The following is an 18,207-nucleotide window of genomic DNA, read 5'->3' as shown; positions in this document are numbered from 1 at the left end:
ATAGCGTAATTTCTCTTTGCTAGTGTCCATATTTGTCGCGCGCTCAACCTGTACTGAGTCACAAAATTGTCAGAAAAGTTTTTGTAGAACGAAGCCGATCAGATTCATACAATGCAAATTACAAATAACTAAAGCCATCTACAGGAAAAATAATGGATTTTTTTACTACACCCAATATTTCTACACCCGCACATTTGTACAATTAACTCTAAGAAGCATTAATTTCAATTTTTAAATGAAAAAATCGATAAATGAGGAAAAGCACCTAATTTCAATAGTCCTAACCCTGTAAATCTAATTTCAACATGTTGGCTCAAAGACGTGGGTACACCGAATCTATCATGAAAAAATTTGAGAAGAGCACTGAAAACCATGCTCCAATGGACTAGTTTTTAATTTTTTGTTGAGGATTAATTCTAAAAATTTAAGTAAAATGAAATAAAAATGTGGAAGAATAATTGAAATATCTCCAGAAATGAAAAAGTTATGGGAGTACGCAGCGTCTAGTGTGTGACGTCACGCCACTTACACGAGATATTCGCAAAGTGCTTACGAATTCATTGGTGTAAAATCACTTGTGCCGTTCGTGTTGTATTGTGCCTATGTGTGCAAGCACGACAATTAAAAACCCCAATAAATTATTTTTTCATGTACCAAATGACACGAATCAAAGGAAGAAGTGGTGCAAATTAATGAGGCGTGACTTAATTGGACCTAAAACTACTTCATATGTGTGTGAAGTTCAACTCCTTTTATTTCAGCACTGACATAAGATGGATTTGAAGAAAAAACTCCATCACTGCGAATATATCTATTTTAGGCAAATTGTCACTTTGTCCTTTCACGAAGCCTTCTTCCATTATGGTGACATAAAAACAAAACTCGAGTTAAAACTACACTGTACAACTACAAACGGCTAAGTATTTAAACGTAATTTATGGTGCAGCGATCACAGGCAAGTGGCGTGACGTCAGAGACGAGTCGGAGACCAAAGACGTTCCGCGCTAAAATACGTAAATTTAAATAATCTATTTCTCAGATATTTATTGATGGCTTTTCAAAATTTTTCCACTGATTTATCAGTTTTGCTCTATATTTTAATTCTATCGTGTCAAATATAGTATTATCAACATCACTAAACTAGTCCATTCTATCGTTGGTAATCACAGAACTGTATAAAGGAATATACGATATGCGACTTATTTTGATGTCAATGTTGTCGGTTAGTTCACCCATATTAGGGATTCAGATAATGTCCTCAAATTTGGCGTCAACAATCGAGCGATAGCTCTTTATCAAGAAAATAAAATTTTGAACGATCATATTTACGAAACCCTTAGTCTGATCTTGCGCATTAACGAACTCAATTGGATGTCTGAACTGAACCTACCCTGGATATTTTAAGTTTCTAGGACTTTCCCTTCAATAGTTGAATAGGTTAGTAGTTACATTTTCCAAGGAAAATATTACTTTCGTTCAGTGAAGCTACTGATAATTGACATTTGTTCAAATATTTTACCGAAATTCTCACTTCAGTGAAATGATACACATTGTCAATGGAATATACTGATAATATTATTATCGAATTTCTTATGGAAAGAGGAATTACCTCTAAATTTACTCAAATTTGAACAACTAGCGACACCTAACCGCGAATACTATAGTTAATATACGCTCAGCGTAGATACCGTTAGATGTCAGCAATAGAGCGAAAATAAATACCTAAAACATTTTATAGGTGACACCTGTTTCATATATATCAGGTATTCACTCATTGCTCAGTAATTACGTCAAATTCAGCAATACAGTAAACGGATGTCAATTATTGTCATAGTGAATTTCAGATGAAGGTTCCTAGTTCTCATTTCTTACTCCGTGTAATGTAGCTATTATTAGCTGTCGACAGATGTCGCAACACTATGGATTTCAATATGAACTTAACTTTTTTTAATCTTGTAATTGGGTATTTTTCGCTATTTGGTGATATTTCAAATGGTAATAATTTTTTCTATTCAAATATACAGTCTCAACTCGAAAGAATGTAATCTTTTAGAGTGATTATTCAATTATCATTTCAAGTTATGAGATATTCCCTAGAAGTATATCTTCAAACTCCTGAATCATTAAATTTGCGATACCTACTCTTGTGTTTTGGTTTATTGAATTCTGTCGGTTGGTTCTGCAGTCGAAGTGTGCATACAGTCTTGTAGAGATTAAGGTTATGTTTTTGGTATCGTATTACCATGGCTTGTAGCAGTGAATCAACAGGTATGCTACATTTACATGTTCCAGTATTAGTCGTGTTCTTTATGAATGCGAACATGACCAAAGACAGTGATATTATTTTCCTTAACTCTTTAACAGGTTTACAGATCAAAGCAGAGGCTGAGAATGAGTTCTACAAAAAAGAAGCTAAAGACATGGTGAACATTGTACAAAAATTAATTTTAGATGGTAAGTAGGTACTCATAAGTACCCAATTTAGTATCGAACTTTCTGCTAGATAGATAAACAAATGCAATATAATTATTTCATTAGGTACATATCATATTATAAACTTTCAACTAAACCATTTCTTATAATTTGAATGCTATCGATTTATTGAACGTTATTTGATTCGAGTTTATTTACTGTGCTGCACTTCAAAATATCGTTGTGAAGCCAACTATAGTTTTCACCTCACCTCATAAATCAAACAGGTGATTTAACAAATCATAGTGTGACCGGTATCTATAATAAATCTGTGATAATGTTGTCTACGCTTGCCTCACGCTTTTGGCGTGGTTTCCACGCTTTTTGCGCTGTGGTCCCTTGTACTCGGAATCCAGATTTTTGAATTTCAAAACTGATGAAAAATTCATTCATGTCCATTGGTCCGCCCCGCAGTAAAAATAAAAACCAACAAATTTAAAATTTCACGGTCCTGATAAGAAATTTTGTTCTTTGAATTATTCAAAATAACCGATTGGATAATTTTGAAACTTGGTAGGTAGGTATTATGTGCAATAAAGACACGAAGGGATATCCTGAGTTTCGTATCATCCTATAAAATATCAAAATGAGATTCGTCAGAATTTATTCTCCATATTCGATAGAAATTTTGTGTTGGAGCAATTTTTCTGGAAATTCATTCCAAGTTACCGATTGGTAAATCTCTGTCCGTTTCGGTTAACATAAAAATTGCAAAATATTCATGAATGCATATCAAATTCCGATTAACCCAAGTTTGATATATGACTTAAGGCTCATTTACTATCACGATAGAGCGATAGAGGTAGTAACTATCGCAGCAACTGTCACCATGTAAACTACTGGTGCTATCGCACTATCACGATAATACTATCGCGATAGTCACCGTGGAAATGAGCCTTAATACATAAATTATGTGGAACACAATATTGTAACAAGATTAGGTATAGCAATGTATGTAATTTTTGAATTTTAAGACGGAAGAGGTCTCAAGCAATAAAATTTGACCAAGATGCATATAAAACCTTGGCGTGTGCACTGATTCGCTTTTGTTTCAAATCTTTTAATGTAGTCCACTTGTTGCTCTGGTGAAAATTCACCAAAGTTCTGTAAGGTGGCTCTTCAGACGGCGTTTAAAAATGAAATAATGATTTGAGACTGCAAACTTCCACAAGATATTGCAAATCAGTTCGTATCGAATTCTTAATGAAATAAATTGAATTTAATGATAGATTGATCTTGGTCCATTCAGACTAGAGAAGATTGCCACGAGTATAGAATATGAAATATTATTATTCTATAGTCAAAGGTCACGAGAGTCGAGAATCGCGAGAAATGTCAAATATGAACGCTGTATGCGTCATCTGAAACTTTCATGATCATAAATAAAGAAAAATCTCCCGTTTTGTCTGAAAGTTTTTCAGGTACACACCAGGGTTTCTATACATCTTAGGTACAATTCTCTTATGATGAATCCGTTCTCAAATTTGGTTCTGTCTATCCGAACGGCCGTAAACATGATAACTCTTGAAAGAAAAGACATAGAAACTTTGAATTTCTAGGATAGCTTCCGATTTCGAATTCAGTTCTTTAATGAGCCAAATTTCACTAGGAGTTTCGTAAATATGACTTTTCGAAATGTTGTTTTCCCGATCATTTCCAAGACTAAACATTCGGTCATGAAATATTGCAGTTATATGAAAAATGGCAATTTCAACCATCGGGCAAAATTTGATGTTGATCGCGTCATCAGAACCAAAGATAATTCGAGAACAATATCGACAAAAATTTCCAATTCAGAGATTACAGAACCGATAGAGTTGAAACTCAGAGGTGTGGATAGAAAATAAAAGTTCCGTGTCGGCTTTTTGAAAAATTGGCGGCTTATCACAGCATCAGTGTCATAGAAATTGCAAAAGGAAAAGGAAAAGGTATCTACTATCTATGCCCGATATTTCCATGACAACTGATCCGATCACGTTGAGATTTTGTATGTGTATATAAAATAGTAATTTCTAGCGTTGATGGCCTCATCAGAATTAAAAAATAATCGAGCTATCGAAAAAAAAATGATGAAAGCACCGACATTAAGTCAGGAGCCTTTGAGGCTTCATTCCTACATGCGTCCATTACTCTCTATCAGAATCTATATACATTTTTGTGGTTTCCGCGGACGTAATCGACTTATGAATGAACGAGCGCTCCTGAACTTAAGTCAGTGGTTTCCTCATTGCGTCAACTTCATTCGAAAAATTCATTCAATAATTACTGAACAAGCGCTCAAAAATCAAAATCATTTAACAAGAAGAGATTTTCGTGAAATTTTCCAATAGTCCTAGTTCGCAGTTAGCGAACAAGGAATGAAGCATTTAGCTTCATAAATAAAATCCTTTTTGTATATTTTTCATTTGCTAGAATTCCGTCCAACAAAAATATGAAAAATGAATTATTCGCTGACACTGTATCATGGTGCTCTATTTCATTCGGCTATATCATTGTTGAAAAACGTACACATCATTCCCATATATGTATGAATTATGAGATGATAAACTACTATATTTAACTCACGATTCATCCGATATTCCTAAAATATTCAATTTTAGTCAGCCTCTCATGATTTGTTCTCCTTAACACCTGGATACTGAAGTACAAAGTTTTCCCGAATCGATTTATTCGTTCGATGTGTAATATATTTTTTCCTGTGTTGAAAACACAACACCTCAGCAGGTTTGATGAACTCGAAGAATCTGATCGAATCAAACGATTCAGTTTTGTCCAATTGCATTTTACGTTCAACAAGTGTGTATATACTATCTTTTACCGCGAACACGTCAACCTTTCACCCAAAAATGTTTTCAACTATCTCTTGTGATTCAAATGTGGATTATTTTTGTTTCAGGACATAGATTTGATGCACCGGAAACAGTTAATTTGATCCTGGAGCCGGGTATCTGGTAAGTTGAATATTTTATATTAATTGATAATATCTCGAAGAAGAAAGTGTCTATGTATTTTTCCAAATTTATATATTATAAAAACAAGTTCTCCCAAAACATTCAATTCCACTTATGTAGTGAAATGTATATTATGAAGGTATTGGTTGGACGACATGGGTCAATTTTATAGTTGAAAGGTGTCAAGAGGTGAATGTATAGTAAAACATAGGCAGTTAACTTTTCTCATATTCTGATTAGCTATCAGAATAAAAGAAAAGTTTGCAATTTTTTATGTGGATACCTGATACCTACCTCATACCTCCGAAGTTGCTTGCATTACATTTGCTTGACAATACCTAAAAATAAAAACAATCGCAGTGATAATACTTAATAAATGAAAAAATGAGTGAAAAAACTGATTTTTTATTAATTATTATTATTTATATATTATTTATTTAAACCCTGTATCTCGAAGACGAAACTTGTTAGGATAAATGTTTATATGAAATTTTTTCCTTGAGAAAAGTTGTTCTATTTGACAGTTATTGAACTGAAATCTTGACCATCCTGTATACCTACTTATAAGCAGGTAAATAATATTTGAAACTCACCCTGTATACTCAATACCGGGTGAGTTTCGACATATAAATATATTTTAACAGTAGATTCTGGAGATCAAAAGGAATATTTTTTTCGATTTGGCTTGGATGGAAATATTTAGTCATTTCATAATTTTATAACGAGCTATGCCATACCTGGTAACTATATACCCTTTTAACCTTTGAAATGAGCTACATTATTATATTATAAAAACCAGCATAAACTCACATTTTCCATTCCATTTGGCGAACGAAGTAATATTTGTAATAAATGAGTTATCGCAATTTCGTTGGCGATGAATATTGAATATTCTGCTTCTGATTTCTATTCCATTTTCGATAATAATAACAAATACAGCTTGCAACCACCCATATTAGCTTCGATATTCCTCCCCAATTATTGATTATCGTTGTGTATTTATTTTCGTACAAGAGTTACCCATTCAATTATTCTCTTCAAATAAATGAATAAATTGTAATTATTTGTGAACGTGCAAACTTCGAACGTTGCTAAAGTTGACAAACACCCCTCTGCAGGACACTATAGAATGACAAAGAATTCTCTTAGCTAGATCTAAATGTAACACGTCTAAAGCAATACTTTCAAGTGGTGCGGAAAGTAGCTTGAACACATGAGGATTCAAATTGAAGTTCAGGTTGGCTCATTCAAATTTTCAAACTCAATCGAGTAGTTCTTTTTCTCATCATTCTAAATAAAAAATCCTGCGCTTCAATTCTCAATTTTTAGACGTAACAATGTTGTCAATATTTTACTGTGGGTCAGAGACAAAGTACCAAATTTACTCAAATACAGTGATGGACTATTAGACGTTTATGGAAAACTATTCATTTTCAGATCTCCACAACTTCCGGTTTTAGTGGAAACAGATTTTCTTATCAAATGGCACACTCAGTATACTATTTCATTATGAGATAGCTTTTTTTATTACAATTTTAGCAATATGATATGCCTTAGCTGAAAACTCAACGGTTCATAAGTTAATGAGATTCTTATGAAAAAAATGGTGGCGACGAGGCCTAATTTTTTTTAAATATTTCTGCAGAAAAAGAATTTTTCGAGAAAACCTTTCTCATTTTCGATTTTTCTCGTACTTTTATAGTATTCTTTAAGGTTAGGTCCAAAAATGTACAGGGTGTTTATCAGAAGATCATGGACGTGGGCAACTCAAATTCATCAAAAATCAAGTTTTTCGAAATAGAAAATATTTTTTATTATTTCAGTCAATTCTACGTATAAAAAGAGCAAATCCTATACCTACAATGAATACTTTAAGAGTTAAAGAGGAAGAACGCAATTCTAAATGTCTAGAATAGTCTGTGACTCTCGAAAAACAGAAAAAAACAAAAATTTGATGTTTCGATAACTAAATTTAACTTGATTGTAATTAATTGTTCGTTGGGATTGTTGAAAAATCCATAAACTAATACTTTTAATTACGAATAATTGATAACAATCCAAGCAATATCAAATTTATTTATCAGAACATCGAATTTTAGGTTGTTTTTGTGTTTTCGGAAGTCACGAGAGTATTTTTTCTCATTTGAAGTTATTCCTCGATTACTTTTGAAGTATTCATTTTAGGTGTAGGGTTTGTTTGAGTAATCCCTATTTTTTTATACATAGAATTAACTGAAATAATAAAAAATTTAGGTTCTAACTTGAAAATCTTGAGTTTTGATGACTTTGAGTTGTCCATGATCTTCTGAAAAACATCCTGATAATTCTTGGTCCAAACCGCAAACAGTCTTATTAAAAAAACTTTTTTTGCAGAAATATTCAAAACAATGGGAGTCCTCGTCACAATCATTTTTTTCATAAAAATCCCATTAACTCGTGTACGTTGAATTTTTTACCCATGGTATGGCATATTGCATCAAAAAAGCTATTTAATGATGAAATAATATACTGGGTGTGCCTTTTGAGATGGAGAAGTATTATTTAGTTGTAGAAAATATTTTAATGAGATAGATTATTATCGCAAACCCCAGTATGCAAATTTCAAGCACAAAATTATGATTAGTTTTCCATATACGTCTAATAGGCCATAGCGGTGAATCACCCTGTATAGTGAACCTTGTTTCGGACTGTCCAACAGAGCGCATAAGTAGTTCAATTTCCACAGGAATCGGTCGATTTTCGTGGATTCGAAATAATCGTTCAGAATCGTGTACAATAATGTGTGATGGTACACGATGACGATACCGCATCGTATATGATATTAAACCGGTTAAAGCATTGGCTCTGATCGATTTTCATCGCCCACTGCCGCAAATTCATTTCGGAAATTCACTATTTCGTTATGTTTTACTACCTTTCGCGGGGTGGGAACAATGCACGGGATAATATCTCGATATTTTACGAGATTTGTGCCCACAATTCCATTATGATTTTCATGGCATTCAAACAATAACGTAAATTGATAAGGCGTTTGTAAAAATAATTTCGAAAGCAGAAGACAATCAACTAGCGGCAAATTGTATAGGTACTGTGTGCTATGTTTCTGATTGGTGTCGCTCCAGTCGACGGACCACCAGAACCATAGAAAATTCAAGAACAATAACGAAAAAAATTTATAGATTGGTTTTGCCGTGTCCACAAAACTGACAAAGTTGAGATTTCAGATAAAAATAATAATATCGAGTATCATGCAGAATTTCAAGCTCATTTCATCTACAGAACCATAGATAATTCAATAGCCATTTCGGAATAGAAATTCCTAATATTTCATCTGATCAGACTCATAAAAAAATCTACTAAAATATGAATATTTGTGTTGGTAAAAATTATGGTTTTTCGAGTTAATTAAGGTGCCTCAATTAAGAGGCACTTTGATATATAGTCTGGGACAGTTTGAAAATAAGTAAAAATTTATGAAACTCTGCACTCATTTCTTGTTGAATGATAAATTAATAAAAAACTTTTGTTTAATGGGATCATGGAAGCAAAATCACCAACAGTAAGACAGCCCTATTACTTCTTATTAGAACAATAAAATTCCAAACAAAATGATGAAATTTAATCAAAAAATATTTCACTTGAATATCATAGTATATTCATTTTTTTTGAGATAGAGTAATACATAAAATTTTAAACTTCTAACAATAAAGCATGTGTAGATGAAATCTCAGAATTAGCAGAGGAAATGTAAACGGGACATCATACATTTCAACGTATGATACAGATAAAAACCTCAGCAAAACTTTCCCAGCATCATACTTGATCAAGGTTATAACAATAATATAAACTTCTAACTTTCACACAGCAAAAATCATTGTAAACAAAAATGGATATATCTTTCGAGAACACCCCTAATCGAAATATTCTGAGGTTTTGCATCAGAAAATATAACCAGAAATATTTGTCCATATTAACGATGAGAACAACAAATTTTTATTGTTCTTTTACACAGCAAAGAGAAATTTTTTTATTTTGGCAGATAATATTGCAAGTATAATATCCAGTCAAGTCAATCGAAAACGATTAAAAGCAATACTGAATAAGAAGTCTTATATTAGGCTTGTATTTACGGACTATTTCCTAAGAGAACATAATCAAAATATCGCAGGTTTTATTGATTTATATGTATTTTATTGTGACGGGGTACTTTGATGTCCTATGGCTATAACAAGGCAGAATTATAGACAGTTCAGTATGTATCATAGTACCCCGAATCTTGCCGAATCAAAGTGCCTTAAGAAATAATTGCCTACTATCACTTCTTTTCTATGAAAAATACAATGATCATATTTTTTTTGATACGAACCTTTAGCAGTTAGGTATATGTTACTGTATAGTTTTTCACTTTGTTTTTCGAGTTTTGTGGATAACTCTACGTATGTGAAATAAACAATGTAATTGAAGCGTAATTAATTAACTTTTCTCCAGCTACTTACACATCCTTTATCATTGACCCTTATGAGATCTTTCTATCTAATTCGATGTTAGATAAGAAGTCATCAATTACTTATCAAAACTGAATTAAATCATTCATATTTCGTGAATATTTATTTCTTTAGAAATAATTTTCCAATAACAAGATTGGTTTTTGGATAACGAATATGTTAGTCATCTGAAAAAAAGTGAATATTTTCGACAAACTTCTGATTGATGTACTTTCGGAATTTTGATTCTATTGCATGCAAATTATATTTATTCTGTCCTAAATATTTCTCAATTCTTAAAATCGGATAAAATATGTCAATTTGATTGGAATATTCTCATGTCATGAATATGTAATAGTTTATGCAGTTCTCCACGGAAATTTGAACAATAAATTAAATTTAGAACGCTACAATTCATCTTTCATAATCTTCTCCAATAAGTTTTGAACAGTCTGGTTGCTTTGTCCTTGAAACTATGAAACAAACATTGGAAAAGATAACTTGATAACAGTCAGAATAATCTCCATTTAGTTCTATCCGTGGAAAAATATTGAAGAATTTTTTCAATATACTTTTTGATTTGATGATAACTACATTTTGCCAAATATCACCGAACATTCTGTTTGTGTCTTTATTCTCTTTTGACACGCGGAGTTTAAAATCATCTGTCATTTAGCTTGCTAATTTCCAGCTTCAAAATGAAATTCTAAAAAAACGCTGCAACCTGATTTGAGGGGGAACAATTCATTTGCTGTTTTCAACCCTTTGACGGGTGAAAGCACAGGCACAGTTTGAATAGAGGTGTGGAATGTTGCGATACCTTACTTTGTTGATCTTTAAAATTTTAAATTTTCATCGATAACGGAAAAGCATCTAAAATAGTGTAATAGGCAATGTGGAATTCACCTCGAGAATAATCAGTCCCATCAGATTTGTTTTATAGTTTCTTTGTTGATATTTTTAGTAAATGGAGGCCATTTTCATAATTTAATAAACTCATTACAAGAGTAAGTGGTGTTTATGGTGGTTATGAAGTATATATTTTGTTCACATTGTCTCTTCCACTATTCTGGTTGTCATTTCGTTATCGATGATAATTCGGACGCGAAATATTATCTAATAGCGAAATTTCGGGTTGATTGCGTCATCAGAACCATAGAAGATAATAAAAAAAAAACTAAAATAACCAAAACATAGTTTGTATGTGCACTACACCTTTTCCCATTGTAATTCGGAAAGTGTGAAATATAAGTGAAAAAAGCAAATTGAATTTTAGTAGATCAAAATTGTAGTTCAGAATTGGAAGTTGTTATTCAGAAGTGGGAATTTAAAAAAGAGAAAGGACTTTATATTCAGAAACGGTAATTTATATTTCAGAATATCATTTTGTTATTCCGAAAAGGAAAAATTGATTTCAGAAGACATGAATTGAAATTGGAATTTGCTTATTTGGAAGTCAGAAATATAAAATTGTGATACAGAATTGGGTACTTTGAACTTAAATAATAATAAAAATGAATAGCAATATCTATGTAATACCTGTGTTGCATATTGTACTGGTACCTCACATTCGGTACTGTTCTGAATTACATATAACATTATCTGCAATTGAATTATTTACCTCTGTAATACAATTTTCCTTTTGTGAAATATTCAAAATTTCCTATTTCTGAATTCAATTCACGATTAATTTCAGATTAATTTCAGCATCCTAAACTTTTTTGAAATACAATTTTTTTTTTTGAATAAAACTTTCCTATTCTGAATTACATGTTCTTTTCCTGAAATTGCACTTTAATTTTCTGAACTAGTTGGAAAAGGTGTATTGGCGAATGAATGAACGGGTGTTCAAGAGCTCCTGATGCGAATTCAATGTTTTTCTCGAAATTTAGTTACGTGTATCCACGGTTTCTAGATAATGGAACCCAAAATATTAGGATCTACACGCAACGACCTGTGCTCAGATAGTCTTGATCTCAAGTAACCTTCTAAATCAAGTTATCTTTTCCGATTGTAAGACGAGTGTTTTGAACCAAAATCATCGTCTCTTATCGAGAGTCAATAAAGACCATACCATTAATGTCGAATCGAATGAAACCCCACTTTTAAAAATTGGCTTATCATCAGACGTAAGTCACTCTCGCTATCTCCGTCTATCTGCCAGTCTGATAGCGATGGAAAAAGGACAGACTTCTTTTAATTTTCCTCGTTTCCGACAACGATTCCGAAAATTTTCAAACTTCTCAGTTTGACGAAGATTGCTGCAGGCTTTCGGTTATTCCGGAAATTCAGAATTCCTTCACAAATTCTTTCGCGATATTATGCGGATTTGATATACCGAGTGATCGATACTTTGAGTTAATAGGCTTTGACTGATCCTCTGACTATTTTTGGTGAGTAAAATATGATTGTTATACGTTATATAATTCTGACATCTGGTAGTTCAAAACTCAAACGATTAGTTATTCATGTTTTGGATTCTGTCAAAATACTTCAACGGAATGGATATTTCATTCCTTTAGTGTTTTCAATTTTTTCTATAATATCAATGTATTCAAAGTTGATATTCTTGTGAATGCAAACTGTACATTTTTCAATTGGCGAATGGATTTATTTTCAAATCCTTTTTTTTTTTGCGATTTATCAATATATAATTATTCGTACAATTATGATGAAAATAATAAAATACATTGCTCACTTCAGTCCCCAACTTTGAAAGAAAATGTATTTTTATTATGCGAAAACCCGACTGTCAGATTTATCGCAGTAGAAATCTGATAGTCTGTGTGAATTGCGAACGTCATTAGGTGGCAAAAAGATGAAACGATGCAGTTTTTTCTCAGGCAATTTCAACTTTTTACCATATATTTTTTACACATGTAAGTAGCATCCCATAGAGGGAATGTCGGATCAGATAAGATGGCCAGATTGAAATCGCTGTCGAAATGAGAAGATCCAGTTCTAGGAAGAGATTTTGAAGGACTCCAATGTTCTTCACATTTTTGTACATCTCATTGCAATTTTTTCGCAGTTAAGTTTGGTTTTATTGGATCTCAGTTCAAATTGCGAGATCAAATTTCAGTTTTCAGGACAAATTTTCTCCATATCTTATTAAAAAGAGTTATGGCTTCATCCACCATTTATGTAGAAGTTTTTTACTTGGGAATAGAATTTGTGACTTTTTATCAACGATTCATTACCATAGTATTCAAATGTGAATGACTTTTAGCTAATTATATGCGATAGGTAAATCTTTTTGAGCTCGTACGGATCGCTCTATCAGTTTGTCACAATGTCTGTAATTTTCGGGACCTGTTGATCGCATAACAAGAACCATAGAATATTCAAGAAGAATATCTAGAAAAAATTAATTCATATTTCCGTAACCATAAAACAAACAGAGTTGAAGTTTTGAGCGTTGATATGAAATAACAATTCCTAGTTTTTTGCAAAAGTTTACCAATAGGGTTGCACGTATATAAATAATAACCATATTAACATTCGTGCAAAATTTTGTGTTCACAGCGTTAGCAGAACCATATAAAATTCTAGCAGAATATTGAAAAAAACCATATATTTCAGTAATAACGGTTGAAATTTTCCTAGTATATAAAGAATAACAGGTTGAAACCTCTTTTGAAATTTCATGACGATAGGCTTATCAGAATAGTGAAGAATTCAAAAAGAATCCAAGACTTCACATTAGGAGTTTTTGAGCGCTCTTTTATTCATGCTCCAAATTAGGGATTCACGACTTGGCTTGATATTCAAGCTACTTGACTTGAAATCAACTCAAGTTCAAGTCGAGTAATAGTTTTTCAATGTCAAGTACTTAATAAATATATACTTGACATCGAAAACTATTACATGACTTGAACTTGAGTTGATTTCAAGTAAAGCTCAAGCCAAGTAGCATGAATATCAAGTCATGAAGCTTGAATATCAAGCCAAGCCAACCCTGCTCCAAATCGTCCTTTGGAGACCACATATATTCCTATATACAGTTACAAATGTGGTTTTCAATTGGCGCCTTATATATCTATATAAATATTTGATTCGCTCATGCCCTCCTTTTCTGAGAAGTGTATTAGACTCACGATATTTGAAATCTGCTTGTCAGGAATACAGAATGGTCCAGATTTCAGTTCAATACTTTTGGCGTCAGATAGAACAACTTTATTTCATGAAAAAAGTTCATATAACGTAAAGCCTTCGTTTTCTAGACACATAGTGTTGAAGTTTGACAAAAATATCAGTTACGACGTAATAGGTGCATTTTGGTACCTATTTCAATTTTCATAAACAGAGTTGACTATTCGATTTAAAAAAATGGCTTTTGGTAATTCTATTATTTTGCTACAAAGGTTGGTATTTTCATTAAGAAAACATTTTTGTGTCAAATAATATGTCTTGTTTTACTAACTGAATGAGCCCCAACAAAATGTCCGGTCTGCCGATCCTGGCGGCGACCCTGCATTTAGTACTAATGGGAACATTTGAAAAATTTATTTTTGTGGATATTTTGCTCTGTACTCCATTATTTCGAAAATGGTACATTTCAAGATACCTTTTTTTTTTAGAGAAACCCTGTTTCAGAAATGAAATAATTAATCGAAAAAAGATCCTTGGCGTAGATCATCATCGCATCCCTGTATCTATGCCTCTGTATAATTTTGGAGAGGGTTATTACCTAATTCGCAACACTACATCATCTAGAATTCACAACCTAAAAATTAAAACAATGAATATAATAAAACTGAGAGAACTAATTTTTTTTTTTTAATTTCAACACTCTTTATTTCGAGAACAAATCATGTAAGGATATATGTTAATATGAACTTTTTTCTTGGAAGGAGTTGTTCTATTCGACGCCAGAGTTATTGAACTAAAATCTGAACCACTCTGTAAATTCTATTGAATATTATCTTAGTTGATTTTTTTGAAATCATTAGCAATTGAAAACTCCAAAAAAAAGTAAGTATTGAAGGGAAGTTAGGAGTTGTTGGGTGGTCGTCATTTATCCGCTAAATTTGCTCTTGAAATTGAAAATCACAGAGCTCTATATAGGCCTATATGTATAGCTAACATAACGTTTTATGATCTGCAAGTGCTCAAAAGACTCTGACTTCACGTGAGTTCTTCACTGATTGGTGTTATCGATCTTCCGCTTGAATTTTCAATTGTTTAGATGACGAAATTTTGCACAAAGCTTGAAATTGTTATTCTACCTACCTATGCTCGTAAAATCTGAACCCGATCTATTGTCACGTAAATATAGGATGTTTGTTTCCAATATTCTTATTCAATTTTCTATGGTTTCAATGATTTGATCAGCTTGAAATCGTGCACGAAGCTTGAAACTGTTAATTTGTATCTACACCCAAAATCTCAACTACGTTATTTTTGTGGTCACGGAAATTATATTTTTTTATTCTCTCCTATTTTCTCTGGTTTTGGTGACGTAATCATGCGATTCCATTTAATTCCGAACGAATTGATATTCATGAAATTATCAGGATGCTCTTAATATCTCAAAAAATGAAAGAGATATGAAGAAAAAACAAGAAAAATCTTGAAACATCAATACTCTGTAGATCGTTAAAGAAGCGTTCTATGTTTTCTTGAAATGTCACTTCTCGGGGTGATTGAGTTATTTAAGTATTCGTATTCTATTGAAATTGTGACTAAAGAATGGGAATGGGGGCACATATTTTGAAAACTAAGATAGATCAAGAAGTTTCGGATGATGCGATAATCAAACTGTACGGTGTATGAAATTGTACATTCATCTTCTTTCTTTTTTCTAAGCAAATAAGTAGAGGGCAGCACTGTAGGACGGTGGATTATATTTTTCACGAAATTATGGTTTTACCTCTTTTGTAATGATTTTCGGTGGGTTTTTTTTTCACAAATATTTCAAAGATATATCCGTGCTTTGTACAAATTACATATCAATAATTTTTTTTGCGAAAAACGAAAAGTTACCAAAAACGTTTTGTTTGTTTTTCATTCGCAAATTGAAAATATTCACTTTTCACAATGTAGATTATTGTTTAAGAAAATTATGTGAAACCCCAATAAAAATCGATGATTTCTTAGAAGAATTATCTCTAATGTCGTTTTGAACTTAGCAACCACTTGGTGGTGTTTCCTCTTAATATTTGTGTGCAGAAGATGAATTGGGTTACAAAATGGCGGTTTGAAGGTTCATTCGAAATTTCATACATATTAATTTGAATACCCAATCTCGTAAAATCTACTGACTCCATGTGAGGGATTTTCTCATTTTTTGAGCATTTGCTCACAATAGTTGATGTCATATAAGTCAGACGTTGTGTTGTATAAATTAGTTTGGAAAATTCAACATAATATGAAACCATGGTATTGGACAAACAATTATAACAAATTTTCGTTACATTTTTATCTGGAATATGTTCTATCGATGCTTCCTGAGCATTATGTTGTATTGAGCACCTTATAATCATCACTCGTAGGGATTGATTTTCAAGCTATTTGGATTGAGCTTGACTTGATTCCAAGTCGAGCTCAAGTCAAGTAGTAGTATTTCAATCTTAAGTCAAGTATTTATTCATCAAGAATCATATCAAGCTACTTGATTTTTAGCAGTTTCACTGTGGACCTAGTGTCACGTCAATAAAAAAATGATGAAATGAGAAGCTACCTCGCAAAAAACACTCTTATTTATTAAACGTATTGTATGAAAGAACCGAAAAAATCAACTTCTTTGAATTAGAAACATAAATTAAATCACTATAAATCTTAACAGAATAAAAGACAATATCAAAATAAAGTTTCTAAATATTGAGAAACCTACAGGCTTTGTTTGCTTTCATAAGTTTCCATCCAGGATCTAAGACCAATGAGGCATTTTATAGATTTGTCGCCTAACCTATTGGGGGATTTTATAACTGTAAAAGCAGCTCTGGAAAATTGTCTTTCAACAGGAGCTCAAGATGCTGGCGTTGATAAAAAATTCATAACTGTTTTGGTCAAGTTTTGAAAGATAATTCTGAAACTACCAAAATCTATCAAAAAACATAGAAATGTAAACAAACTACTAATAAAGTCACACTCGCGAATGCTTCATTCTCTCGGTGCTCGAGGAATCCCCTTATTTTGTCGCATAAGATTGCAAAAATATATGCCGTGCGACGCGTGCATATCAAGCTCAAGTAATATTAAGTAGCTTGATATCAAGTCAAGCAATAAATGTCTAAAATCAAGACAAGCCAAGCTCAAGTATGTAATTTTTCACGAGCTTGATTTTCAAGTCTAGTGGTTGATTGAAATGTCGAGGTACTTCACTTGATGAATCCCTAATCTCTCGGTATTATTGATCAATAATACGTATTGAAAGAGCATCTTGATTCGTATTCAATTCAATTTTAGCTACTTTCATGACAACGTAATTCATATTGGTTCAATATCGATTTAATCATTGACCACCAGTTATTTTACCTCCATACGTTGCCGCCACTTGGATCTACAATTAGGCATCCCACGTTACGAATGCTTTCGATCATGCTGTCAAAATTTTAATAGCCCACCTCAGTTCAGGAATAACAAGCTGAATGCCGTAGCAAATATCGTCTCTCTCCTCAAGCCGAATACGAAATATGTTAATTCTTCTGGTTAACGGTACCCTCGCCATGTAATAACTGTAAGACGGCTTCACCCAGTACGATTAAAAAAAAATTGGAGCCTCGGGCTGGCGATAAGTCTGAAAATGGCAATGGGATGACGAGGTATGACGTTTTTTGCGGGAGTGACTTGTCTTTATACTTTGGGTTTTTATTTTTTGCGATGGGAATGTAGCAGCTGATTTCGTCACAAAATTTCGAGGTTTTTTCTGAATCGAAAAGCGAAGAACTTTATGTTTCGATTCATTTTTCCCAAAAATATACCTTTTGGTATCCTTCGAGCAATATAAATTAACTCCTCTGAAATATCCACTTCTTGTTGAACTATAAGACTCCGAATAGGAGAAACTGTATACAAAAAAGTTAATTGCAAAACATATCGAGTGTCCCAAATTCGTTGTTTGGTTAGAGGATCTAAGAATCCTTTCAAGCTAGAACAATTAGAATGACACATTTTTTGAGGGTTAAAACCATAACCTCATCAATTCAACTGTTTCCATTGGAAAATGGCGTAAAATGAAAAGTTCTCATAATTTCTTCATTATCCAGTGGTGTAATCATTTGTTTTTTATTGCAATTAGATTTGAAGTTATAATACAAACTTCTTTTTTTTTCAAAAGTTGAATATAAAAATTTTCA

At 32.4% G+C, this 18,207-nt stretch overlaps 1 protein-coding gene across 3 annotated transcripts in view; it reads left to right on the top strand.

Annotated features, from left to right (window-relative positions):
* Positions 1-18,207, top strand: part of LOC123670604 (RNA-binding protein fusilli) — a 104,808-nt gene that overhangs the window by 52,326 nt on the left and 34,275 nt on the right. For 2 of the 3 annotated variants that reach the window (XM_045604116.1, XM_045604115.1), the window contains exons 4-5: positions 2,365-2,454; positions 5,369-5,423. In XM_045604116.1, coding sequence (XP_045460072.1) covers positions 2,365-2,454; positions 5,369-5,423 — 145 coding nt within the window. Of the gene's footprint in view, positions 1-2,228; positions 2,269-2,364; positions 2,455-5,368; positions 5,424-18,207 lie in introns of those variants that run through there. The other variant, XM_045604117.1, reaches the window with a different exon arrangement.

This window comes from Harmonia axyridis, chromosome 1, assembly GCF_914767665.1.
Source record: "Harmonia axyridis chromosome 1, icHarAxyr1.1, whole genome shotgun sequence".
Lineage (NCBI taxonomy): Eukaryota > Metazoa > Arthropoda > Insecta > Coleoptera > Coccinellidae > Harmonia > Harmonia axyridis.
The sequence above is the reverse complement of the archived record's forward strand: the minus strand, read 5'-3'. Positions and strand labels throughout refer to the sequence as shown.